The 27,833-nt window shown below is 37.9% G+C and overlaps 2 protein-coding genes across 3 annotated transcripts in view; one reads left to right on the top strand and one right to left on the bottom strand.

Annotated features, from left to right (window-relative positions):
- SRFBP1 (serum response factor binding protein 1) overlaps positions 1-13,302 on the top strand; it is a 47,546-nt gene extending 34,244 nt beyond the window's left edge. Inside the window, exons 4-7 of the mRNA XM_031061241.1 lie at positions 8,424-8,505; positions 9,404-10,142; positions 10,562-10,599; positions 11,324-13,302. Of these exons, the coding sequence (XP_030917101.1) occupies positions 8,424-8,505; positions 9,404-10,142; positions 10,562-10,599; positions 11,324-11,517 (1,053 nt within the window). The 3' untranslated portion in view covers positions 11,518-13,302. The remainder of the gene's footprint in view (positions 1-8,423; positions 8,506-9,403; positions 10,143-10,561; positions 10,600-11,323) is intronic.
- A 2,231-nt stretch (positions 13,303-15,533) lies between these two features.
- On the bottom strand, positions 15,534-27,492 carry LOX (lysyl oxidase). 2 transcript variants are annotated; one of them, XM_031061238.1, is made up of 6 exons: positions 27,389-27,492; positions 25,960-26,097; positions 23,527-23,683; positions 21,039-21,134; positions 20,783-20,898; positions 15,534-19,248 (listed from the first exon to the last, which is right to left on the bottom strand). In XM_031061238.1, the coding sequence occupies exons 1-6, from the start codon at positions 27,436-27,438 to the stop codon at positions 19,242-19,244; spliced, it is 564 nt and encodes a 187-aa protein (XP_030917098.1). In that variant the 5' UTR covers positions 27,439-27,492; the 3' UTR covers positions 15,534-19,241. The 2 variants fall into 2 exon arrangements, with proteins under 2 accessions (XP_030917098.1, XP_005426248.1); XM_005426191.2 differs by lacking the exon at positions 15,534-19,248 and having other exon boundaries at positions 20,779-20,898.
- Between the last annotated feature and the right edge of the window lie 341 nt (positions 27,493-27,833).

The raw sequence follows: 27,833 nt of genomic DNA, 5'->3' as shown, positions 1-27,833 counted from the left end.
TTTATATTACCTAGCTTAACTCTCTATTTGGACAACTGCCTGTTTTAATTTTGCAGACCCTCATTCAAGATGGCCAGTTAAAAGAAATTATCTCAACTTTACTTTTTTGAAAAAGTCAGTTCTTGTTTCAGATCTGATACATAGTTGGTGTCCAACTAATTTGTTTATGTTTTCTCCAAATTTCATTTTCTTCTCTTAAGACTGTGTGAATTTTGTGGCAAAGAACTTATTCACAGCTACTGCCAGTTATTCAAGATGTTTTTGTTTCTATTCCCTCTGAAGTACATCTTTTCTTTCAGGGTTTCTATTTCATCTTATTTTGCTTTACAGTTTAATCTATTAATAGGATTGTCTCTTACCTTTTTAGGATGGAATGTTTGCTTGGTTTTCTTATGTGGGGTTTGGATGAGCTTTTTTAGAGCCATCTATGCTCTCCCCCAGAACTGTTTATGCTGTTTGGCACAGTGCATATATTTTATAGCAGTACTATGCCCAAACAGTTCAAATGTCCAAAAATATGAAAGGCATATATTTTATAGAAAGCTATATATTAAAAAACCCCAAAAACATGTAGACTTCATATTGCTATACTTAATGTGTTTGATTTTACGTTTGTATAGTTAGAACTGTGTGTATTTTATCCTGGTCAATTGTCCTGGATGTACAATTTAAATTATTTAATTTTCTTAGGCTCTGACTTAGGGAACACTCCCTTCACATCTGTTTTCTACTTGGAATTTGTCCACAGTGTTCTATAGCATAAAATAATGTTCATCATTCCCTGAGGTCTTTGTAGAGGCCAGCAGTGGTTTCAGTGTTCATATGAATTAGACCATCACAATTTGGGGAGGAGTTGTCACAGAGCTCACTTTATGTCCTCTTTCATAATATTTAGAAGTTGTTTGTTTGTTTTTTTAACGTGAGCATTGTTTATGTGGCATGCCAAACTGAGATGATTGTAGACACATAGCCTTACTAGCCTTGGAAAAAATGAAGATGAGTTAGAAGCAGTTTCCACTTACACCTAGAGTTGATCCTGTTCTCCATAAGGAATAATCAAGAACCCATGCCTACTTTAATCTTGACATTTTTCTTCTGACTTTTCTTTGTTGAAACAATCATAGGAATTGGTTTTTTGCATAAAGAGAAAAAGGAAAGAAGTGTAGAAGATTAAGTACATAATTCGTAATTGGTCAGGTCTGAGGTTTATGCCAAGCTCTGCTGTAGATCACTCTGATAGTTTGGGATGAAAGACTCCACTTTTCTTTGACCATTTCCAAATCTGAAAAATAAGTATTTACTTCACACTTCTTTGTCTGGCTAAATTAATTGTGACAGATTAGTCCAAATAAACTCTATTGACTTTTTTATGCTCATATTAAATATGGTCATCTAACATTTGCAGAGTGCTAGGCTTTTTAAAGAGCCTGTTGTGAACATCTTAAAATGCTTAGATAGTAGGTACTTTTTATTATGCATGTAGTAAAGAACAGCAAATAATCTTATTTTTGTTTGAATCGATGACTTATTTGGAACTCCTATTTTAAAAGAGGAGGAATGATAGAAACGTGTTTATACATCAGACTTACTTTTGATAAAAGACAAGCCAAAGAACAAGACAAGACAACGTGGAAAGGAATGTGAATCTAAGTGGACAAATCTATTGGGAAAGGGTAGCTTTGGTCCAGACATTCAAATAAAATTACAGCAGTGTAAGTACCTTGATAGTATTTAGAAGAATCTCATGCTGTCCCCTGGTGCTGGTGGATTCAAGAGTCTGTGGTAGGCAGTGATGAGTTGAGTCAGTGCTACAGCTAGCAGCCCAAGCTCAGATAGATTTTCTAGACTTCTGCCTCCTACTGTGTGCAGTTTTACATATGAGCAAAAAGACTGTGCATATTGTCAGGTACCCCCATGTTCTTCATAATGTTTTGTGCTGGGTTTGCATGACAAGATTTTGGTGAATGGCTTGGCTATAGGGGTGTATTCTGTGAGAAGGGGCCAGAAGCTTGCCCTGTGTCTAATGGAGCCAATGCCATCCAGCTCCAGGATGGGACCCACCATTGGCCAAGGCTGAGCCCTTCAGCGATGGTGGCAGCACTTCTGGGATAACAGAGTTAAAAAGGAATGGGGGGAATGCACAGGAGAAATTGCAACCAGGGAAGAGAGGAGTGAGAATGTATGGGAGAAAGAAGGGAAGGAGGTGCTTCAGGCTCTGGAGCTGAGGAGGCAACAGCAGAGACAATGTGTGAACTGACCCAAGGCCCCCTATTCCCTGTCTCCCTCTCTGTGCCACTGGGGTGGAGGAGGTAGAGAAAATGGCCAATGAAATTGAGCCTGGGAAGAAGGGAGGAGTGGAGGGAAGGTGTTTAAGGTTTAGTTCTTAGATGTCATTACCCTATCCTTATTTGATTGGCAATAAATTATTACTTCCTTATTATTACAAGCTGAGTCTGTTTTGCCCATTGTGGTACTTAGTTAGAGATCTCTCCCTGTCCATATCTCAACCCATGAATCTTTCACTGTATTTTCTCTCCTTCGTTCTGCTGAGGAGGAGAGTGATAAAAACAGCTTCACTGGGAACCTGGCATCCAGCAGAGGTTGACCCACCATGATAAAAGACAAGATAAATAAATTAAATTTCAAGATAAATAAAGTAAATATCCAAATACTTTCATGGTTGAATTACCATGATAAAAGAAAACAATGTAAATTAATATAAATTGTGGCAAGCATTGAAAAGAATAATAAACAAGTTTTCTTGTGTATCTTGGTGTTTTGTAAGAAATTGTTCCGTTTTAATTCAGTAGTTCTATCACAGAACATTGTCTGGATGAGTTTTTGCAAAGGTTTTAGACCTGTTAAGACATTTTTTTATCTTCAAATGGAAATTTTTCATCAGCCTATTTTAAAAATTGTATATTGTCCAATTAAAAAAAAATTCTGCTGAAACTTGGACAATTTCCTGACATCCATAAAGAATTTATTTCTTTAAGAACTTCTCACCTGTCATGCTATTAAGCTTTTATAACTGCTACTTTATAACACCTGTATGATCATTTTGCTGTTACATTGAAAGTATTTAACGTTTGAGTTAAATCAAAGTAGTGGATTATTATAAAAATGAGAGGTTTTGGCAGATGATGAGTAAATAATTTGTCGTCATTTGTCATCATTAATGTGAGACACAGTCAACTACCAACCCCTTGCTGTCAGGAGCTGAGACAGCAATGCTGCAGTGGATGATACCATTAAGCAGTTGCTTCCCATGCCAAAATCTTCACCATGTCTGATGGCCACAAATCACATGCTGTATGCCTTACAGACATAAAACAAGAGGGAGAACAAGCTGAGTTTCATAGTCAGAAAGTAACTTATTTCAAGTCTTGTTCCAAAGTAGTATGAGGTCATGGTATAGACTTGGGTGGCAGCCATGATTGGCACCTTCAACCATCCTGTGACTTCACATTAATCACACCTGCTGTTCTGAAGGACAGCTGTAACTAGTTAGAATTTAGTAAAAAATGTATGGATTAACAGGTTTTCTAGTTTGGTTGCTTTGTGCTGTTTTTTAATAGAGAGGTCTTCTCCCAAGCTGCTAATAAAGGATGCTGCAATGACATCTTCTTTGGCCCAGAATTGGGTGTTACCTTTTTTATGCTTACTCTAGTTAGTATTGGCCCTTTTTTTTTTCCTTTATCTTAAATTCAGGGTGTTGTTAACATTTGAAATTAAACTGCACTTCTAGATAGTTTAAAAACTAGTATGACATTCTTCAAAGCTGGTTTCTATGTAATGTTTTTTCCATGTAGTGGTTGCTTCCCAGTGGGGTTTCTTACTGTCTCCATTTGAATGTCCTTGTTTTAAATAACTGACTAATGACAGATGCAGAGCCACAAAGCATTACCAGTTTGGTAGCACTCTCACTCAGGTGGAACTCTTAGTAGTTGTCCTTATAGTAGTATATGCTTCTAATAACAGTCTTATTTCTGATGAGATCTGTAATGAGGCAGTTCCCTTTTGTGCAAAAGTCAGTTGAAGAACAGAATATGACCCCTTTCCTATTATTGACTATAACTATAGCAGAGTGAGTACAGACAGAAGTACCCTGGAATAGAAAGGTTGTTCAGAATATAACAGTGGTCAAAAGTCTACATTTCATGTTCTCAGATTGATCACAGGTTTCTGCCCTTTAATTCATCCTGAAGCTCTACTGCCTCAGGCTTAATACCAAGGCATACCATTCAGCTCCTGCAATCACATCTGCCTTGAGACACTCACTTTCTCATTCTCACTTTATTACCTGCATTGTATGAAACAAGTTCTACCCACCCAGCTTCTGCCTGATGTATACATCACACTGCTCCTTCTTTTTACCCTGTGGTGCCAGCTCTCAGAGCCATTCCAAACTTCTGACCTATTCCAGCATATCTCAGAACTTGCATTGGAAATCTTTGCAAGTTTGTAACATCCATTTTCTTCACAGTCATTGCCGCTATTTACCAAGTTTGTCTCTCTTATGTGGGGCTTACATGTGTGTTTGATAATAGATGTTTTTAGTATTATTTACGGAAATAATGTATTATATACCAAGATAGAATTTTAGGAGGCTGTCTCAGGTGGTTTAACTGTAGCAAACAGCAAGTTCCAGGCAGCTGCTCACTCACTCCTGCACCAGCAGGATCAGGGAGAGAATTGGAAGGATAAAAGCTAGAAAACTCATGGGCTAAGATAAAGACAGTTTAATAGAGAAAGCAAAACAAGAAATGAATGCAGTGCTTCCTATGCCAGGCAGGTGTTCAGCCATCTCCAGGAGAGCAGGGCCCTATGGACGTGACAGTGACTTGGAAAAACAAACACCATCACTCCAAATGTCCCCCCAGTTCCTCCTTTTATCCCCCACTTCAGGTACTGAGCATGATGTCACATGGTCTGGAAATCCCTTTGGTCAGTTTGGGTCACCTGTCCCAGCTGTGTCTCCCAAGCTCCCATGCACCCCCAACTCCCTCACCACCATGGCAGCACGAACAGCCGAAAGGCCTTGGCTCTGTGTAAGCCCTGCTCAGCAGTCATGAAACATCTCTGTGTTATCAGCCCTGTGTCCAGCACAAATCCAAAACACAGCCCCATACCAGGGCCACTGTGAAGGAAATTAGCTCTACCCCAGTCTCAACCAGCTGGGGTTTAATTTAACAGAAAGTTAAAATTTCTCACTGCAGAGTGTGACTATACACTGCTCTGTTGCTTTGTTCACTTTACAGAGCCTCAGTTGCACACTGAAGGAGGAAGAAGATTCCTGTAGGAAGCACTAGCACATTCTTGCATAAAGAATAAGTAGTGCAAAATAATGCAAGAAGTAGCAGAAGTATGTCAGTAGAAGATGTACAATTTTAGTATCTAATTAAACATCCAAGGGATGGGAAGGAGTTGGAAAAGTGTTCTTGATTGTAAAGACAGATTTCTTTTGTTGAGGTTTTTTTTCTGTATTGTCTGTATTTCTAAAACATTTCATATACTGGAAAATACTTGAGGGAAAATAAATTGACTGTGAGCTGTGCCAAAAAAACCCCAAACCAAAGCAAAACCAAAAAACCCATACATCGCAAAATGAGAAATTTGAGGGAATGTGAATATCATATTCTGTGTTTGTTAGCTGGTGGCTATCAGTGTGAGTAGTGTTTGTGAAGTATTTTGCTCTAAGGAAAAAAATGTGGTTATGCCATATGGGTTGGCCTATATATGCTTAAAGCCTTTCTATAAATACTTGAATTAAAAGACACCAGATGTTGCACAGAAGCTGCTGCTGCTGCTTTCTGAACGTCATGGTATATTCTTTCAAAACCCACAGGAAGTAGCTGAGGGAAAAAGTGTATTAATTAAGTTCAGAAATAGATTTTCCAGCTATAGGAAAATCTCCAAAGAAAATAGCATATGATCTTCAGAAATGCGAGCTTTCTGTCCCAAGAATCTGGTGGCAGCATGCAGCACTGTCACATGGGGATCAAAATTCAGATTTCAAGGTCTTCGAGCTAAACTAGCCTGGAAATAAGCCAGTCTGTGGCCCTTGGAAATGAACCCATCTTTTGACCTGTCCCCTCTGGCCTGTGTTCATAGTTCTAGAGACAGTCTTCAGAGAGAACATTTTTCCAGTTTTTCTTGACCTGAAGAGAAAATGTTGTAGTAGCAGATACTTGAGGGGAAAGTACTAGAATTCCCAGATACTCTACACTTCAAACTTGAAATATGGCTGACCGCTGAGTATATTTTATAAGCTCTAAAACTATGGCAAGAGAATTACAAAATGGGATTTGCTTTCCACTGGTTGAGGAAGATTTATGGCTGGCAAACCAATTAAATGTTTCTGCATTTAGAAGTACTGACTCTGGTTGATTTGTAATGCCTTCTTTTGCTCTGTTTCCTTCAGAGCAAAGCACTGAGAATGACTCTCTTGCACTAGCAGTTGGTGGGAATTGTCCCATCTCTCTCTGTGTGCTGGATATATAACTGTTTATAGTCACATGGTTCTGCTGGAAGAAAATGGACATGCAAACAAGTAACATTCACCACTGAGCAGTCTTACATGGATCACATCAGCTGCTTTAGGTGTGAATTGCTGATGTGTTGGGTATCGTGTGTGTTATGGTGGTTTGACCCCAGCCAGCAGCTAAGCACCCAGCAGCTGCTCACTCACCCTACCCCTGTGGGATGGGAAGAGCATCCCAAGAGCAGAAGTCAGAAAAACTTCTGTCTGAAGATGAGGATAGTTCAAGGAGGAAATCAAAGCTGTATGTGCAAGAAAAGGAGAAGAAGGAATTTATTCACCACTTATCATCATCAGACAGATGTTCAGCCACATCCCAGAGAACAGGGCTTCACTTCACATAATGGTTACTTGGGAAGATAATTGTCATAACCACAAACATCTCCCCATACCTTTTTGTTACCTCAGGCTTTTATTGCTAAGCATGACTTGAAAAGGACTTGATATTCTTTTGGTCCATGTGGCTCAGCTGTACCTGGGGTGTTCCTTGCCTATGGTAGGGGCAGAGCAAGAAACAGAGAAGGCCTTGATGCTGTGCAAGCACTGCCCAGCAGTAACTAAAACACTGATGTGTTACCAACTCTAAAATGTTTCAGTCACAAATTCAAAACACAGCACCGTCTTGTCTACTATGAGGCATGTTAACTTCATCCCAGGAGAGAGCCAGTACCACTTCTACTCCTTGTTATCTACAGATAACACCTGTGGCTGGGGCTCCATCTGCTGTGGCAATTGCTTAGGACAGGAGAGGCAGCATGCTCTGTTGAGTTGATGGCACCAAAATCAGCTCAGGTTGGGTCACCAGGCACTTTTCTGGTTCTTTATGAATATCATCCTCTGTTGATTCTGGTGGCTTCTGCTGTGATATTTCCATAGGACAAAGCTGAAATCACAGAAACAATTTGAATATGTACCCATTGCAGTAGCACTGGGAGGAAGAAAGAAAGGTGTGTCTTTTGTATTTGTTTTCCACTCTCTCCCAGAGAATTCCACTGCAAGCTTTTAAGAAATCTTCCTGATAATGGTGTGTTTTACAAATCTGTTGGACCTACTTTTCCTCCTTTCAAAAAAGAAGTTAAGAAAAAAGGAAACAAACAAACAAACAAACACATAGGGAAAAAAAACAACAGAAGACAGAGCTGTCTTTGGAAAAGTCTTAGATACCATTCATTTTGTTTTTCAAGCAGAGTGATGACAAGAACCTGAAAATGAGAGCTTTTGCAATGTGTCACCTGTGATTTCCAGTATCAAAAAGGAAGTCAGAATAGAAGCAATTTCTTGTCTGTTTTTTTTTAATTGAAGCAAGAATATTTCTTCTTTGAATCAGTTTGCTGAGTTTCAGTATTCTACCACGTCAAATTTAAGGTTATTTGTCTTTATGGTCAAGTTAGACCTTGCCTTTCAATGGTTTACGTGTATTTCTTCAATATCTGCTGTGTCATTTTGCCAACTTTTATGGGATCAATACTGTAATTATTGCAAGCTGTTGCATTCCTTCAAGCAGAATGCCTTCTACCAGTATGATGTTCTTTATTCAGTGAGTTAATTCATTTTCTTTGCTTTTGTATGAAATAGTAAATGTAAAATCAGTGTCTGTTATGTTTTAAAGAAAACATAAATCATGTTATCCCTGTTCAGTACCTGAGAAATATCACGTGTTGTGCATCTGCTATGTTTCTGTCAGTGTTTAGGCGGGCAGATTTTAATGTATTTAGAATGATGGTAATACATGAAAATAAAATACTTGTTAGTGTCATAAGCTTTCCTCTTGTTCAGTTCCTGGTAAGGAGGATCACATTAGTATGCATTGTAGCATACTGACACAGACCTGTGTAAACTGACTATTCTGTTGACTTTATGCCCTTGAATTTTTCTTGTGCAGCCAAACTGTACTGCAGCTGAGCGAGCCATGGCAAGACTTGCAACACACCCCACCCTGAAGCCCAGATTTGTTGAGCTTAAAGGTATGAAGCATTTTATTGATTTTTTATCTTACTGGTGTGTTACCTTGTTCGTGTGTATTTCTGACATGAATAAAAGTAAAAAACCCACAAAAACGAAAAGCTTCTGTAATTAGGCTAACTAGCTGCAGTGAACCAAGCCACAAACTTCAAACCGTTTATATGGCTTGAAGTTTATATAGCTCGGCTCGGCTTTATATGTGATAGTATACAGTATGACATTTATTTAATATAGGGTCTCGAACAAACAGAGCTTATAATGGGAATTCTAAAAATCAAATAGATGTAATGGAGTGTTTCTAAATTAAATAGGAGCATAAATGGATTAGTACAACTGGATTTTCAAAGGCACCTAAAAGGTTTTACAAATCACTTTCTTAATTTTCCCTGAAAACTGTCCTCAGAATCCTTAGGGTATCGTTCCTGGTTATTTAGGATTTCTCTTGCAACTGGAATTTTCCACCTAAAATTAATGTTAAAAATGGTAAAGCCCTAGTAGTAGTGTCACAAAGTTACTTCATTAATAACAGAGCATATCAAATACCCATTTATTTATATGTGAACAAAATAGTATTAGTTTGCAATTTTACACACAAAGTGTACATGTGTGTACAAGTGTACACTAAGTGAGCATGATTATCAGCTGCAGATTATTTTTGAAAGAGAAGTTCACAGTTTAACCCAATTCATAATGTATTTATTGATAATATTTTCAGGATTTTTCCTTCACTTTTGTTGATACTGTATTCTAAGGTATCTCTTGTCCCATGTGTTTGGTAAATACTTCGTAAGGACATGCAAAATATGCTCAATACAACACATATAAGTTGCAAAAATGTTTTATTATATAAAAATAATTCATATGTAGCTGCAGCAAAATATTTTTCTGCCCCTTGTACAGCTGCTGTAAAAGCTTTTAAGGATGCAAGGAAGAACCCAGGCAAAGCCACTCCTATGAAGAAAGATCAGTCAGAAGAACAGCCTAAATCAGCGCAACATTCCAATAACAACTTGGATGACCAAGCTTGTAAGCGGCCTCAAAAACAGCAAGGATGCGAACACAAAACAAAACCAGACATGAAAGTAGAAACTGACAGGGTGGTTGAAGAGCTCTGTGAGAGTGAATCTAAGCAGAAAACTCTGGAAATGGAGAGAGCGAATGCTCCAGAGGAACCTTCATTTCAGGCAGTAAAGATGCAAACAGCTACTCAAAACAAAGCAGGAAAGAAGCTTGACTATCAAAAAAGGAAAGAAAATATGAGTATGAACAAATTAAATGCAATAAAAGAAATAATTGATGATAGTGACGAAGAGCATCCCAATGAAAAGGAATACTTTGATGATAGTACTGAAGAGAGGTTTTATAATGAGTCATCAGATTCTGACAGTGACAGCAATGATGATTTCTTCATTGGAAAAGTAAAAAAGAAGAAAAAAGTAGCAGCAGTTAATAATTTTTCTTCAACAAAAGAAAAGGGTAGTGTTCAGAAAAATGTAATGAAAACAGAGAAGAGCACAGTGTCTGGGACAGTGCAGGATTTGATCATGGAAGAAAGAAAGCCACTTGCAAAAGCGAGCAAGCTGGAGTCAGTGTTCTGCGGTTCTTTGTCTACCACCAATCAGATATCTCGGAACAGAAGGTAAACCTCTTCCCCATGTTATGTTCTCCATTCCTTCCCTCCTTCATGGCAGTGAAAAGGTGATTTCTAGTTGTGATTTCTAGTAATCCTTACTGAACAAAGAGAATTTCAGCCCGTTAAATCTTAGAACATTTTCACAGAAACTACTCACTAGTCATCTTAAGTTTTCTTGACAATTTTTTATATTCACAGTAGCACTGATTTATGATTCCTAACTAGATCTAAATGCAAATTCAATCACTTCTGAATAATTCTCTTTCTTCTTTTTTATTAACCTGGGTGGAGCAGTATTGAAGGAGCTTGCATGTTATGTTTGAAGTTATTCCATTACTGTTTTGATGATGATGATTCTTTATTCACGGGTCTTTGTAATCTTACAATTTTCTTGAAAAATCTTAATTTCTCTTTTTGTTTTTTAGAAATACTAAAGACCAGCCTCTCAAAAAGGAAAGAACAGGTATGTATTACTTGACTAGTAAAATTAGGAGAGAAAAACCATTTTGAAATTTTGTTGCCTCTGCAGTCTATTCGTGATGGGATGTGTTTGTTTCTTTTCAAGTTTGTGGCACATATTTTAACACTTGCTGTTAAAATAGTCAAACTGTTCATCTTTCATTTTAATCTATGGATATTGTCTGCTATTTTCTATTTTCTCATATTAGAAATACTTGACATAAGGTTTACACTGGCAAGTGCTTTTCTGTCTGTTAAGCAGTTAGCATTACTTGTGCACAGGTAAAGGTACCAGATTGTTACATGTAACTAGTACCTTATCTCACATGTAATTTCTTCACTAGCTCCTGAATATGGAATATTTTATTGGGTTTATCTTCTGTGGTACTATTTTGGAGTTCATTGGACTAAGGATATAATTCCAGTCATATTGAGTTACGTTGTGTAACAGTCATTGGTTTATTGTGAAGAAAAAAGTTTACACTGTGCTGAATGTTTGTCTACACAAATTTACAGTGTAGTCAGTATTAATAAATCTTAACTATCTGCAGCCTACCGAGTGGCAATTTACCAGGCTGCAAGATAAAGAAATCTTGCTGTGAATATGCAGATGACTGTTACCCATGGCTCATTATGAAATTTTTGAAAATATCTGCAATCCCAAGGTTGTTTGCATACTTTTATGAAGGTTCCTGATGTAGTTAATGTTTTGTTTTGTACTTGCACAGGTTTTCTTAAAAATGAAACAAAGCTCAAGAAGAAGAAACCATTTGCAAAAACTTCAGGGGATATTAAATGCAACAATAAGAAAGCACCTTTGGAGCAGCCTCTTCATCCTTCATGGGAAGCAAGCAGGCGACGCAGAGAGCAGATGTCTCAAATTACAGCATTCCAGGGGAAAAAGATTAAATTTGATGACTAGACTATATGTAAATGGAGATTCTAAAAAAAAGTTTTTTGCAACTGCCGTTTGAACATCTTCGTTATATTGTCCATATCCTTTGCAACCTACAAAATTGCAACTATTATTAACCTACAAAATTGCAACTATTATTTACCGTCGTAGAATATCAAGATGCTTTGTTTCATGCATTGTTTGTGCTGTCTGTTGATTAATGTAATGGCCATTTGGTGCTGGTTCATAAGTCCCATTATGTAGTGCCACCATTCATGAAACATACCCTAACATGAATAAAGGGTTTTGGGGAACATAATTTGTGCCCTATAGGAATAGTACAGATTCTTTAGAGGGGGCTTTGGAAGGGGTTTTTTTTGTATGTAAAAAAGTTTATTTTATATGAGAGTTTGATTGTCAAAAGAAAGGTTCTATATTGTATCTCAACTAAGACAAAGTAAAAGATTCTTAAACTTGAAGAGACTTCATAAATTCAACAGTGTATCGGGTAGCTGGAAAAGTCAATCCGTTTTAAGCATAATATGGAAATTTCTGGAGAGAGTAAAATATTGTGCTTTTAAATTGTGATCTCTGTCCTCTGATTATACTGGCAATTTGAGGAAATGAAGAGGTGTCTTTAATGCTTTGTTCTGGTAGTTATGTCTGGATTCTTCAACATGTATGTCTTGCACTTCCTGAAAGAATGTGAAAACGTGAAAAAACTTTGTACACTAAGAAACATTTGACTTTTAAGTGCCAGTTTGACACTGGGAGTTCATTCTGATTAGAATATGACAAAAAATTCATTGAATACTTCTTCAGGTGCTTCTTCTACTACCTAATTGAAAGAAATTCTGAACATGTAATTAATCTTTAATAGTGTTGTTTATATAAATATAGTTACCTTTCATAATCAAATTAATTAATAAACTTGGTAAATGACTGGACTGTACTATTCATGTAGCATATTGAGATGCCTGAGGAAAGCCCTGCATCACCCCAAAGGCCCATCTAACCTAGTATCTTTGTAAGTAGTCAGAAAGGCATGCTTTAAGGACAGAGGGAGCACACAGTGATACATCATGCAACATCCATCTCTTCAAGCTTCCAGTTTTACAGCTCAGTGACATCTTGTGATATTGTAGCTTATGGTGTTTAATAATCCTTGATCAATTTCCTGTCTTCAGGTTTGTCTGCTCTTAAATCTCTGGAAACTTGTAGAATATGTCATTCCTTAAGGTGTAGATGGCCTTCCTACATACTGCAGCCTGAAAAAGCTTTGTCTTTTTCTGTGTCTCAGCCAGCCATCAAGCCCCTGGGCTGCATTAGAAAATGTTGCCAGCAGTATGAGGATCCTTGCCCTGAACTAAGCACAGATAATGCTACGTTATACACGTCCCATCTTGTGTTAAGTTCTTGAAGACTAAACCTTCAAGTTGGTCTGTTCTGTATTAATATTTAGGCCTGGTTTGCCTCAGTTAGTTAGGCGTTTTTTTCTATGTACTCAATAAATGTCAGTATATGTAATACTGTCTTTAATGGCATTGCCCCCAGAGGAATGAGAAATTCAAACCACCTTTCATTTCAAAGTGGTTTTGTTGCTATTATTTTCACTGTAGCGTATGGAACAGTATTGAAGGCCAAAAGCTTCAAAGTAAAGCACAGAAACTTGTTTACTGTGATTTTATAGGATTGTATTTCACAGAAAAAGCCATGCATTTGCCTGCTTTCTACAAACTTCAAGATTTCAGATGCAAATGTTAATCTTTAAATACAATAGGTAAATAAATCCTAGATGAATAACACAACAAACAAAGGTTTGGTATGTGACTTCTCTGCTTCCAGTGTAAGGCAAGAGAAATGTCTTTCGGTAGGTGTCATCAGTTGTATCAGTTTTTCATGGACTGCTTACCTTTCTTTTAGCAGATGGGTACCCTATTTAAGGATCAAAAATTTAAAGATTGCAAATAGTTTGAAAAAACCTCAAGACTTTAAGGAGCCAATGCTCTAAAGTGCTTTTTTGCATGTGCTTAAAAGATCTATGAGCATTGGTTTATCTTGGCATTAGAGCAAGTTTCTTACTGCATTATTACAGCTGTAATTTGTGGCCACAGAATTCTCCCTGAAGGAAGCCTGACTTATCAAAACATCCCTTTTTTCCCTTCAAAAATATTCTGAGCTCTTACTTTAAAGAAAAGAAAAAAGATAACATACACTGGACATGAATGAGAGAAGAGAGATTAGTATACTGGCATTACTTCATATTTTAATGGGTGACTGCTACTTTCTGCTGGTGCTTAGTGACTCACCTGGATCACAGCCTTAAGACATTGTACAAATGAGTAGTGATGGTGGAGGCTTGATAATATCTTTTACGTGTAACTGGGTGATTTGTTTATGAACTGATAAACCCAGTGAACTTGCCTGGAGGTTGTTGATAAAGTTTAGAACGTTTTCTCTTCATTATAACAACATAACATTTTCAGCATATATGTGATTTTAACTTGCATCATATCTGTGGCACTGTTTAGACAGAGGCCTCTCACAAAGTATTAGCAGTTTATTTTTATAGTGACTTGGGAAGTTATTTCTTTATGTGGTGATTTGATCTTAAAATGTTGAGAACCACACTTTTCAGTTCTGTACCATACCATAGAAGAAATGTCTTTAGCCAGGTAAGTACTGTCAGATACTACTAGGCTACTTCAGGTGCACAATTTTTTCACTTCAGGCTTACCGACAAATCCATCTTAGATTTTTTCAGTATCTTTTAAGACAGTCATCACTAGTTTAAATGTGATTGTTGGGGTTTTTTAATAGCCAATGGGTGTGTTATTGATGGGACCATTTTGTAGACTTCCAAACAGGCATAAATACTTCTTTAATCAGTTTTTTTTTTAATTGTTAGATCACGAAAAATGGGGCTTGAATGAAAATTCAGTTACAGCAATACTTTCTGGAGTGAAAGTGTTGAGTTGCTTTGTGAATGGTAGTAGATCTGCTGGCGGTAGATCATTTTCTGATACAAGGCAATGTGAAAATGAGATAGCAGAATGCGGGTAGAAGGTACATGGGAACTAGGAGATGCTTTATTTTCAATAGATTTGAATATGCTTTCTGCAATTATCACATGCCATTTTTATTGCATTTTTGTATTTGCACTGATCCACTCCAGGTTCTGTGCTCTAGGAATAGCACTTGGAGAAATTCTCAGTTTGAAGTTCTTAGCTCTAATTAGTAGTAGGATAGGAAATACTTTTTAAATAGAGAAATATTACACAAGGAGGGTTATATCTGAAATAATTCTACATTTATTTTATGAATTTTAAAAGATATTACATTGGTTTTGTCTCCATTTACATGAAGCCAAGAGTGCCAATTAGTTGATATTTTTGTTTGCTGACTTCCAATAGGAAAGAGTCTCCAATAAGACTCTTTTTAACTATTAAACTATTTAGACTCCAAGTCTCTTTTTAACTATTCTCTTCTGTAGTAGTCCCTCAGTGAAGGGACAAGAGATGCTTCACAACTCAGACTGTTTCATCGGTTCAGCATACAGATTGAAGAGGCAGCAGGACTCTGGCTTGTACTCAGAGGGTGTAAATAACAGGATAAAATGTGTTTGGAGTAACTGCATGTTTAATCTGTTAGTCAGTTTTCTAGAGTACACAGACTTCCCACCATGTACTGCTCAAGTGTTCTTTCTGTGAAAGCTTAGTTTTTGGAGCAGACATTCTGAAAGTGCTTTTTAAGTTCCTGTTTTTACCAAGACAGATATGATAAGGAAATCATGTGTCCAGATGAACCATATGCCTCCTCCTGTTAAACTTTGACACATTAATCCTTTTTGTAGTATGGGGGGTAGCTTATCATGCCTTGAATTTTTTGTTTTTGCTTCTATCTTCTTTTCATATTTTTTCTGAGACCATGTCAGCAAGACAGAATTTTCTTCATTTTCATGTAGACATAACAACCTTAACTGAAGCCTTCTCACTGAGGGATGGATCTGGCCTGTGCAATAAGTGTAATACTTCGACAAGCAGAACGCTTGAAACATTTTATTCAAGTCATTTTCACATAAACTTGCAACCATAATACGGGCAGGTAACACAAGAATATGAAAGTGCAGTGAAGAATACAAAGCTAGTGCATGAATATTATAAATTAGAGCTCTTCAGATAAAGATGCAAAGTTACTGAAATTAAGACTCTCTGAAGAAAAGTGAAGAAAATAATGAAAAGTCTTCAAGAAAGTTGCAAAAATAAGTGGCATTTCACTGTATCTGTAGCATTTAGTTGCATAATAAAAACCTCCCAATTACATACTCTTTGGTTTTAATTCAAGTTAAAAATCTTTCAGCACCTTTTAGGATTTGGAGAAAAATGAAAATGCCTTTTTGGCATAAATGTGAGACACAGGATAAAACCACCTTTCAATGTCTCATTTATGAAAACCACCCTGCTGCTTTTGAATGAGCAGACTGCAAACAATGCATGAATGACAATAGGAAGGTACATTTGATATGTGCATTCATTCTGGAGCAGAAAAAAAAATAGTAGACTTTTCCTAACACAAAAACGTCATCTACACAATGTTTTGGTTCCATTGGTGACCAGTCTTTCATTTTTGTTACACTTTTGTCTAGAAATACACAAATACCAAATGTATTTCAGGATTAAAAAAAATACATAGCAAACCCTTCCTCTAAAGAGCCTGACATACATTATGTTCCTTATGTGCAATTCTTAAGTAAAGATTTGAAGTGTGGGAGGTTATTGTCTCACACACATTTATATATTCTGGCTTTTCTTCAGAAGAAATTTGAGACTGCAAGACAGCAAATTCATAGTAGAAATCCCACAAAATTTAAATCTGGTTTTGCTCCCACTGAGACCAATGTCAATTCAGAGATAAGGGAACAAGCCCGATGTCTGGTAAAATGGAATCCAAATATAATTTGCAGTAAAAATAAAAACTTTTTCTAAAACGGTTTTTAAAGATGCCCATAATCCCAAAAACATATTCCAGTATGCCAAAAATAAGGTGTCAAATCTGCAGAGCCAAGATACTGAAAATACTGGTTGGCGCTCCCCTAGTTAGAACTACCTCTACACATGCTATATAATAAACTCTTCTACTTCTACTGCATTGTGATTTACTATAGTTAGACAGGTTTGAAGTCACATTCCTTCATTTTTTTTAATCCTAAAATCCCTTGTTTTTCTGTTCATGTCTTAGGCAATTTTTGTGCTATTTTACATCAATGTCATGTCGCTAAACACACATTTCAAAACAAATACAATATTTTGCTACGGAAAAAAAAGCTACATTTTTGTAGCTCCAGTATCCCCAATATTCAAAGTTACAGCATTCAACACCTTTCCAAACGAGGCCATTCCCACTTGTTCCAGCTACACAGATGCTCAAGGCCCTCTGGCTCCTTGCTGACTTCAGTGGCGTTCTGCAAGTAGTTTGGGCACAGACGTGAGAGCAGGTGAGCGTGTCAGGCGCGAGGGGCACCCCCTTCCTGCAGCTGCTCCGTCTCCACTTGGTGCTCTCGGATCCCACTTCCAGCATCAGGCACCATGAGGTACGAGCACACCACCTCTTCCCAGGAAGTAGCTCGTGCCCACAGCCTGGCTTCCATTCAGTAGCTTTTGTGTCCGTTGCCCAAGCTGCTCTCAGGACTTTGACCCCAGTTTTGACCTAAGTCTATAGAAAGGTGAATGTGCTTGCATCCCTTAACACCTCTTAAACCTAAGAACTCTTTGGGCTGAGATTTCAGAAGCCTAGACTTTAAACAGGCCCTCGTTTCTGCAGACGTATGTAACAAATGGTCTTCTCATAAATCAAGTTTCCAAATTTTGCTTCTGTTCATTGCCCGTACTGGTTACAGACTGCTAAAATGGATCTCGCAGCAAACAGAAAGGGACCTGCAGGGATAAATTATATTATTCTGCACCCTCTCCCACTGGTGGGTAGGAATCACCAGGCTGCTGGTTCTCAGGTTCCTTCTAAGTTCTGATTGTGCAAATTTGTAACCAAGTTATGATTGAGGTGGAAACAAACTTAAATAAATGTACTAAAGAACAGCTGATCTGTGAAGAATGTTATGGTAATTCATCAAACTTCCAAATTAAATCCATAGGGTTCTAAAGCATAAAATATTTCCAAATACTACCTGAAGTATTTTCAATAGTGATAATAAAACCTCTCCATACTCCTCAGATTTTTAATTTTTTAACTATATTGAATAGCACTTTTTTCCTTTTTTTTTTTTTTAATTTACTGATCTTCCAATATTTCATTAGGTGTTTCAAACTGCTGATCAAATTAATGAACACCAATCAATATTTCTAGGTCCCATTGCTCCAAAGTAGATTCTTCATTTTACATGATCACAGCTCTTCTGAAAAAAAAAAAGCCAGATCCCCTTGTGATATGTCATTTCACAGTTTAAAACAAAAATCACAGCTACTGTAGCTTACAGCAGGGTGCACTGCAAAAGCAAAATAATTTGGGGATGGGAGGAAGAGTAGTACACCCAGCACCAGTTAAGCAGTTCAGCAAAAACATTAATTTGGGCTGGAAGTTTTTCCCCTTAACAATGTTGCATTTGGTTCCCGAACAGCCAAAAGTAGGATGTCAAATACACTGACTTTTGCTTTTCCTCTCTAGATAGTATATTTTCAACTTTGTTATTTTGAATACTGAGATATACATTTTAAAGTCAACTACAGTACTTAAGGGGGAAGCAGGTAGTAGGTTTTCTTCACACTAAAAATACTTTGTAAGAGATTCTGACCTACTTCTGTTTGTCGTGCCACCTGAGTTAATTGCCTGTATTATTTTGATGGTTAGCCTGTTCAAGTTGGATGTTTTTCACAGATGACCACATCAGGGTCTCGTCATCATCTCCAAGAGCCCACTTCTTGACAGGTATTTTTTATCCACATTAAGTTTGCAGAACTTTTTTAAAAGTCCCACCTTGAAAAATTTCTTGAACATATAAAGTTGGGCAAGCTTTTTAATTAATTTTCACAGATGAAAGTTCTATTTCAAAACCCCATCTGTTTTTCACTTAAGAAAATGGAAGAACTTCTAATGTATTAAAAATGTAAACATAACTTTTCTTGCAGGGGTATAACTGATATATATAATATATGTGTATTTCTCTGCTATATGTTAATATTCCTTGAAAACTGAACATACTTCTCTCTTTCGTATCAATGTGTCCTAGCAAAAATTTTTAATAGTACTGTATTACACTCTTAATCTGTTTTTCATCATTGTCTTTTTTGAGATAGCTGACATTAGTACTTCCTCTTGAGTTTTATTTAATTCATTTTGTGTACATTTTTTTCTACGTTTTTAAATATGTTCAACTCATTCACCAGTAATATTCCCACTACAGTCTACTATCATGTAAACTCCAGATTTGAAGGAGCTAAGAAATGGTCCCATGTTTTTATGAATGAGTTAGATTATCAAAATTTAAAATATCTCTACATGAAGCACCAGTTTCACGCATTTCAATAGTAATACAAGTAATGCCAATTTAGAGTCTCAAAATCCAGTTAAGTTTTGGTTGAGAAGCAGCAGAAGTGCTTCAAAGTCACATAAGGTGTGTGGGTGTATCTGTGTATGTTCTGTAGTTTTGTTTCTATAGTGTTTGCATCCTAGTGAAGTTTGTATAATGATACTTCAGTTCAAAACATCTGTCACCATCTCGTCCACTTCTTGCAAATTTCTCAGTATCTGTTGAAAGAGGAAAAATAATTTTATGCAGGTGAGCAGGCATGCACAGAAAGAGGAACTGCTGAATACCCACTTGTCAGCTGGAAAGCACAAGTCAGCCAGACATTTGATTTCCTAGCCCTGTGTGAATATGTACCTGAGAAGAGAGATATAATGTATGGTGTACATACATACATGTGTATATATATATATATATATATATATATATATATATATACACACACATACACACACATATATATGTATTTTATTTATATATATATATAAAATATAAAATATATATATATATGAGGTGTTAGCCTGGAGAAGAGGAGGCTGAGGGGAGATCTCATCACTCTCTACAAATCCCTGAGGGAAGGAGGCAGGGGTGAGGTGTGGGTTCGTCTCTTCTCCCATGTAACCAGTGAGACAGGATGAGAGGAAATGGCCTCAAGAGGAGGTTTAGATGGGAATCAGGGGAAACTTCTTCACATAAAGGGTTGTAAAGCATTAGAGCAGAATACCCAGGGAAGTGGTGAGGTCGCTATCCCTGGAAATGTTCATAAGCCATATGAATATGTCACTTGAGAATATGGTTTAATGGTGAGCATGGTGTTGGTCTGAGGTTGATGGCTGGACTTCATGATCTAAAAGGTCTTTCTGACATTAACTATTCTATTATTTTATGTACTTGGTAACATTTTCAGAGGTAAGATGGGGAGATCAGATGTTAAAAGCGTGAAATGTAAGTTTGGCTAATTTAACTACTGAGTTCCTAATGCAAAGTAAGGAATGAATATTTCACAGGCTAACTAAGCAAGTCACATTAATTCAGTCTGTTTCACTGATACTGTTATAGAAGACTGCACTGGTCATGTGTTTTACTTTTCCTTCACTGCTCTGGAATTTGTTTCATATGAACTCTATACAATGTTAATGCTCCTTATAAAAACCAAATGAAGTCTCTTGATAAATATTTCATATGAGCAACTTACACAGTGTTCTGAGAACTGCTTACCTCTGTGTTACAGAAGACTGCTTTCTCTGTGTGTGTTTCACAGATACTAAGGTACAGTAGATCTACCATGAGGACATTTATTAAATGAATTTGCCTTTTTGGAGGAAAAAATGTAAAAAAGGAATTTTTTTGGCATTGCTTAAACTTTTAAAGAGCAAAACTGTAAATGAAGGATGTGTGAAAGAACTGTTTCAGGGAGAGTGGCTGCTCTGCAAGCAGCTGCAGCAGTGAAGTAACACACGTGTGTGGATTTTGCAGAATGTCTTAAAGAGCACTGTAGCTGCTCAGTTGTGTGTGGGTGCTGTAAAAGGATACTGAATGATCCTAGAGAGGTCCTAATGCCAGTACAAAGGAAGGTGTGCGAGCCAGAGGTTGTTATCTGGCAGACCAGACAGGAGCAGCAGTTTTGGGAAGCGTTGCGTATTCCAACAGTGTGAGTGTGAGAGCAAAATTCCTGCAAATTTTAAAATTCCCACAAAACAAAATCGTGTCAGTGGGGCCCAGTGGCAGAGAGGGCAGCAGTGGGGAGGCACTCACGGGGAGATGGTGCAGCCAGAGGCGTAGGCGTGGTGGCCCGTGTAGCGGATGTCGCAGCGGACGATGTTGTTGGAGTAGTCAGATTCAGGCACCAGGTAGCTGGGGTTCACACTCACCTGCAGGGGAGAGAGCACACTGCTGTCTGCTGCCACTTCAGCTGGTAACATGTATGCAAATGATTTACTTCTTTCTTTGAACAAGGGAAAAAAAACCACTCCCAAAAAGCCCCAAACCTCCCCACTCCCAATAGGCTTACCTTCAGAATGTAATTTCCAGGTTGTACATCAGTAATATCAATCCACTGGCAATCTATGTCAGCATTGTAAGTGTCGTAGCAGCCAGGGCTCAGACCCTTAAGAATGAAGTTAAGATGGATGTGAAAAAAAATGAATCTTTAAAAACAGTGACAATCTAGGCATTAGGGACACTCAGACTGAAGTTCATTTAGCTATCACAGTCCACTTAGAAAATTAACTTAGAAAAGGAATCTTATTTTTAGCTGGCATTTTATTTGTGTGTCTAAACTAGAACACCTAAGTCTAATGTACCACTTTTATAGACTGCCCTTTATTGCTACTGGATAAAAACTACCTATAATATTGACAGTTGTTCATCTGTGAGGCATCTGTATTTTCTTATAACCACTTATTACAGTACTCCTTTTATGTCAAAACTGTTGATGATATTATTTCCTGTTCTTCACATAAGATCAGAAGACAATAAAAATTGATGAGAGACTGGAGGTAAGTATCTGTAAATGTTGAGTGAATATCTTCTCACGTCATGAGTACAGTCATGAGACAGACTTGATCATCATGTTGGATACTCTCTCTACCCTTAGGAATGATGCAACATTTTGCTATGGATGTGCCATCTTTGAATAGTAGGGCTAAGGGCCATTTTCATATTGAGCTTTGCATGGAAATGGTCTCTCTTCAGACAAATAGTGACACAAGAATCTGAGGGAACTGAAAATGTAGCCTTTATTCCAGATGCATCTTTCTGAAAAATTCTTTCTTGTTAGGAATATGAGTAAGAATCCCCACATATGAATGTGTTGATGGTTCAAAGTTAGTGTCTTTAGCTGTGGCCAATACAGATTGCTCTAGGCAGAGCTGATCTGTTCTGGCAACACACAGAGTGCAGAAAACCCAAGTCCTGCAGGAATTCCCTCTTGACCCAGCTGGTGATCAGCTCAGACTGTTGCATGTTTGTGCCAAGTCTGAGGCTGGAGGAAAGTTTTACAGTCCAATTACAAACCCCTGAAATATGGGCTTCCAGTGGAAATGCTGACACAGCCGTGATTCTAGTGACACAAATACTCAGCTGTAAATATGTATGTTGCTTAGTTAGATGTCATAGTTACAGAAGTAGAAAAGGTATTTATAAAACCTCTTCAAAGCCTCTATGTATTGCAGATCATTCATTATAGTTAAAATTCAAATGTGGACATGTCAGCCAGGGAAACATAGCTGTCATTTCTCTGTGACAGAATAACTACCTTCTAGATTAAAAGCTGAAGAATAAGGGATACAGGTTTGTGCGTACGTATGGCCACACTGAGTTAAACCACAGATCCAGCAAAGCTCAGTGTCATGTCTCTGGCAGTGGTCAGCAGCAGATGCTTAACGAGAAAAGAGCATAAGGAATGAGATGTGTAATGTCAAGAAAATTCCTTCTACCAGGCATTTAATTGTATTTTTAGGCATGGGGTACCATTAGATCTTTGTGTGTGATAACATCTGTTACTTTGTCTAAATTCTTCTTGAGCCCATGGAGATTTTTGATCTCTGCAACATCCAATGGCTAGGAATTTAATACTTCATTCATGTATCCAAAGAGCACTCCTCTCTGTTTTAAAGCTGTTACCTGACAGGTCTCCGGTTCATATATTGACAGAAACATCAACTATTGTCAGTAAATATCAAAAATTTCCTCTTTAAATCCACAACCAGTCAAGTTTTGGTCATACATCTGGTTTTCCAAATGGAATAGTCTATGAAATTTCTTAGCCATACTACACTGCTGGTCAACCTTGTTCTGCTGGGGTTGGCTGGTTAGAATTTTTTAAGCTTTTCTTTAGCAGTTCTGAGAGGTGGTGATGCAATGTTCAAGGCAGGATTCTTGCATGGTTTTGTCTATCATAATGGTATGTTCTCTTTTCCATGTTCCCCTAACAAGCCCTGGCACCTGGCTTTACGTTGGTACGTGCCCCCCCAAAACATCCACACAGGTGCCACTCTCCTAAACAGCCTCCTGCACTGTGGGCACAGAACAAAACTCTGAGATTCCTGTGCCAGGCTGCCAGCCAGCAGCTGCAGGTGTTGGAGAAATCCAGCCCCTTACAGCTTCAGACTCCACAAGGGAGAAAATACCAGCTATGAACTCTGGCACCAGCCTACAATGTCAGTTTGGGGAGATGAACACTGGGAACAGCTTCTTTATGGGCTGTCTTGTGTGCCTCTTAGCAAGCCTGGCCAGTCCTACTGCCAGGAGAACCTGTGGTGTGTTTTAATACAGTTCACTTAGCAGTGGTGCTACGCTAGTGAGTGTCACTGCCCTTTAACAAGAAACCCACAACTAACAGCACATGGGTGAATTGCCAGTCTCCAGGTTAGTATCCTGGTCTCTACAATGAGGAATTCCAGAAGCTAGTTAGGGCATCAGCTAATTTAGGGCATCAGGTGATTGACAGAAAAGTTATCCAAACACAAACCCGTGGTTGTCTCCAAAGGAGCTCCTACCTGTGTGTGTGCTGTACATGCATACCGCCTGTAATATCCATAATCACAGGAAGTATCTTCAAGGCAGAAACTTGCTTTGTGTCCCTCAGCAACTTTTCTATGTGAGCTTGCATCCAACAAGTCATAGTGGCTGAATTCATCCATGCTGTGGTAATGTCTGTTAAACCACAGATATATTATTAAAGATGGATCAGATCTCATCAATAACATTTTCACATATTCTTAATTGATCTACATCCTGTCAAATGTGGACAAATTTAATTACTTCCCAAAACTTGTGTGTTAATACACTTTCCTACTGACCACTCTATTTTCATTACTCTCATTTTCAAGTACCACATGTCATCCTATAAATAAATAATGGGTTTTAATTTGTTATGGGAAAAATTCCATAGCAGCACTGTTTTTCCAAAATTTTGTTTCATCTCTTTTCCAACAACAATAGCAAGTATTAAACAGTTCATATTTGAATTTTACATCTTATAAGTGCCTTTAACCAGAGGTTTGCTAGGAATGCTTACCTTACATACCATAAATTCCATGGAAGTTTGCTACTTGCTAGCAAAACCCCAACAATTTAGTTTCACATTTCCGTGGCCCTCAGACAATGTAACACATTTGTAACATTGGTGAAGACAAAATCTGCATAAAGAAATCAGCTTCTGTGTACTGGCAATGCAGATTTCATTAAATATCAGCTATTTTTACAGTCTGTACTTAATGCTGTCTCTATTCCAGAAGTGTTTATTCTTTTGATTTGGGCAAAGTGATGCATTTTTCTTGCTTTCACACAAAGCGACTTCTAGCTCTTACTGTGGAGTTTTAGCACGTCTTATTCTTGTAATTCCCACCTTTCCAAAAGTGTGGGAAAATAAACCTGTCTTCTCTACCTGCACCATATCTTTTGGCTGCCATTACTTTTGAATGATTTCAGCTCAAGAGGGATATGAGAAAGACCTAATTAAACAAAACTCAAATGTATTGGTAAAACAAAGCAGCACAGGAGCCTCAAAGCACATCCAGAACACTAAAGCCAGTCCACAGATGATGATGACTAACACTGAGGTCTGATGGCTAGCCAAAGCAACTGGCAGTTCGGGTTCATTTCCAAAAGAGTTTGCTTCACTCTTATGGAAATGATCACGAGAGCTGCATTTTTTCGTAGGCAATGTATTTTCTGTCCAAAAACTGTATCAACATCAGAGACACTTTGCATCTGGACAGTGATAGCTGGGCTATTGTGGCACAGTAAGAAACTGTTCTTCTACAAATGGAAAACTTCAACTGCTCTCTACTCATTTCATCCATTTATCAAGTTTGTAAGCACAAGGGTTGGGGGATTTTTGTTATTGGTGGAGATTTTTTTTTCAGGGATAGAGGTTAACTAAAGCATTTGTGGAGGCTTTTTTGTTAAGTTTGATTTAGTTTTAGCTTTTTTGATGCATGTAAGATTTATAAATTGATAATATGAGTCTTTTTTGAAAGAATTTGTTCTAATGATACTGATTTTTCATTCAATATCTAAAGCCTCTGAACCTAGACAGAAATATTTCATTGGCTCAGAGGCCTTCAGACCAAACCCACATTGCATACCATTTCTAAAAAAAATTAAGTTATCACTTATGTGCCTGTAGCAGCACAGTTGTACTTTAAATAAGGCGGAAGTAAGTATTCTGAGTAATTAGTTCCGGTATTTTATAACTGCTCCTGCTAAGAAGTAGTAAAAACTGGAACAAACCTGCAGACTCCTGCATATGAGTTTTCCAAAAAGGTACAGGTTTGCAGTGTTACTTGCTTGTTCTGCTACATTTCCCTTGCTGTGTTTCCAGCAAATATACTATTTCTAGAGCAATGCTGCTATGTCAAAATATCATCATATGTAGATAGAATATTATTGATAATGGGCTCAGTCAACTCAGTAACTTTCCTTTTCCAACTTGATCAGACCATTCCTTGTGAAGAACTAGATCATTAAGTTCAGCTCAAGAAGTATGGGTCACTGTTTAAAATGGTTGTTATTCTAGGGAATACGCTAGTAAATGGACATTTTAGGGTTTCTGTTTATTTTTACGTGGTAAGGACTTTTATTTACTTAAATGTACACTTAAATGTAAGTGGACTATACGTAAAATAAAAGGAGAAAGTCAAATCTCATTTCAGACTTGTATTTGTATTTTATCTACACATTGTAAGAGTTTCATACATATGGATAAGCTTTGTATCCATCTTCATTTCATGTGTCTGTGCAAAGTGTAATTATCACTACCTACAAAGAGTAATTACCACAACATAAAATTAATCAGATAGTAAAGGGCTAGAGTTTCCCCATGGTTTCTCTCTACTTCACTTTACTTTTAGAAAATGTTGCCTTGTAAGTGACAGTTGTTAGTGAAAAGCATAATTAGAAGATGCCATACTGAGCACTTCACTCACTGGTGACAGCTGTGCCACTCCCATGAGTAACGGGGTCTGCTGGGCAGAAAATCCGACGTGCCTTGATTTTTCACTCTTTGGGGGAATCTCAGGAGCACCCGATTGTCATAGTCTCTAACATCTGCTCGGTAAGCTGAGCTGCAATGGTGCAAACCAAAGAAAACAAAGGAAAAAGCCATAAGTATATGCAAGAAATACTTCGAAAAAATGCTTTATATTGTCTCAGAAGTAACTGATAGCACAGATCTTTTCAGGCTCCATAAGCCTCATGCATTGGAGATTCACTGAGGAATTCCAAATGGTGTGGAAATGCCTGGTGTCAGACCAAGACCTGAGTAAAATTCAGATCTGGTTTTAATTTTATAAATGGAAGTTTGACCACTGACTGACTCTCTCTATGAAGAAGATCACTGCTGAGCTGTAAAATTACTCTGGTACCAAAAAACATAATTTTATTAGTTGCTGTTAACCAAAATAACTCCCTGTGTATGCAAGATCACAAAACAGATGTCTGATTCTGTTATTAAAAAAAACCCAAAAAACTAATATGTGTATGAATGAGGCTGTGTTTTCCCATTCTACATAGCTATTATCTACACTCTTTTAAATACTGGAATATTTTAATCAACTAATAGCCAGCAAGAACACTTCAATGAGTCTTCACTGTGAAGCTAGCAAAAAAAAAAAAAAAAAAATACTATTTTTTTTTTTTTTTTTTTGCAAGTGAAGAGCAGGCATGACCCTGAAACATAAATTTATGATGCTGGTAAATAAATAAATTTGTTTTGCATGATAAGGTATCAAACAAGTTAAAGTGGTTAAAACCAGCCATGTTGATTTCTTTCCAAAGAAAACAGGAAAAATCCTTCTTTGCCAACTGGACAAGACCTAACTTCATAACAAAGCTGTTATTTCAACCCCTTAAGAGACTCTGAAACACTTTTCAGAGGGATTTTAGTTTTAGCAGACATTAAAAGGCACAGGCCCAGAAACAATTAGCTTATTATAATCTTAAGAGTAAATTGTGCTGGTTAAGAATAGGGTTTTTGTTCTTCAGTTTTTGGGTTTTTTTTTAATGAAGTAACATATGATCTTGTGGGAGTAGAGGAGGGAGATTAACAGAATGAAGTTGTTTTCTAGGTGCCTCCATTTCACAAAATTCAGAAATGTCCAAGTGAGCCTGACAATAAAAACATGTAATACAACTTTCCACAGCGTGTAGGTTCTTCATGAGATCTGCAGCTTGTCTCTCTAATGTGGCAGGACTGCTTTCTCTACCACCTGCCACGAACTTGGAAGAAGGTTACAAAGGGCTGTGTTTCCATGAGCCCTCCAGCCTCACTTTTCTCCTTCCTTCGCCGCGTTCACAGGTGGAAACAGGAGCACAGCAACCCACAGCAAACGGGCAAAACCTTGGGACGATGCCTACCTTGCCAAGCAGTTCTCCTCGGCAGCACACCTCAAGTTATACATGGACATCCTCTGCACATATGTGGACGCCTGGATGTAATAGGGATCCGGGACTAAGTCAGGGAGACCTGCAGTTCATCAAACCAACCACATAACAGTAAGATCAACCCAGGACACGTTTGCAAATATTTGGCTACCATCCCAGTCGTTAGGAGCCGTCGTTTTGCTACGGACCCCTGCACTCCGTTAACCTCGCATTCCCCTTTGCCCAGGCTTATCCCAAACATCCCACCGCAAAGACGACGCCCGGAACCCCCGGTGGGTTCATCGGCAGCCCGCCCCTCTCCCGGGCGCGGGGACTGGACCGAGAGCCGGGCGAACGGCGGACCGGTCGGGCTCTGCCCCGAGCGAGGGCCAGGCAGGGCCGGCAGCAGCGCAGCTCCTCCCGCCGGGAGCGGCAGGAT

The sequence above is a fragment of the Geospiza fortis genome, unplaced genomic scaffold (assembly GCF_000277835.1).
Source record: "Geospiza fortis unplaced genomic scaffold, GeoFor_1.0 scaffold44, whole genome shotgun sequence".
Lineage (NCBI taxonomy): Eukaryota > Metazoa > Chordata > Aves > Passeriformes > Thraupidae > Geospiza > Geospiza fortis.
Note: the sequence above shows the minus strand (reverse complement) of the source record. Positions and strands in the feature narration are given on the sequence as shown.

Bases quoted from the DNA above. Each gene is read 5' to 3' on its own strand.
- LOX (XM_031061238.1), bottom strand. From the start codon at position 27,438: ATGTCCATGTATAACTTGAGGTGTGCTGCCGAGGAGAACTGCTTGGCA. The intron at 26,098-27,388 runs GTAGGCATCGTC...GCACCATTGCAG, and splicing joins GAGGAGAACTGCTTGGCAAG to CTCAGCTTACCGAGCAGATG. The intron at 20,899-21,038 runs GTAAGCCTATTG...TCTCCCCTGCAG, and splicing joins CTGGAAATTACATTCTGAAG to GTGAGTGTGAACCCCAGCTA.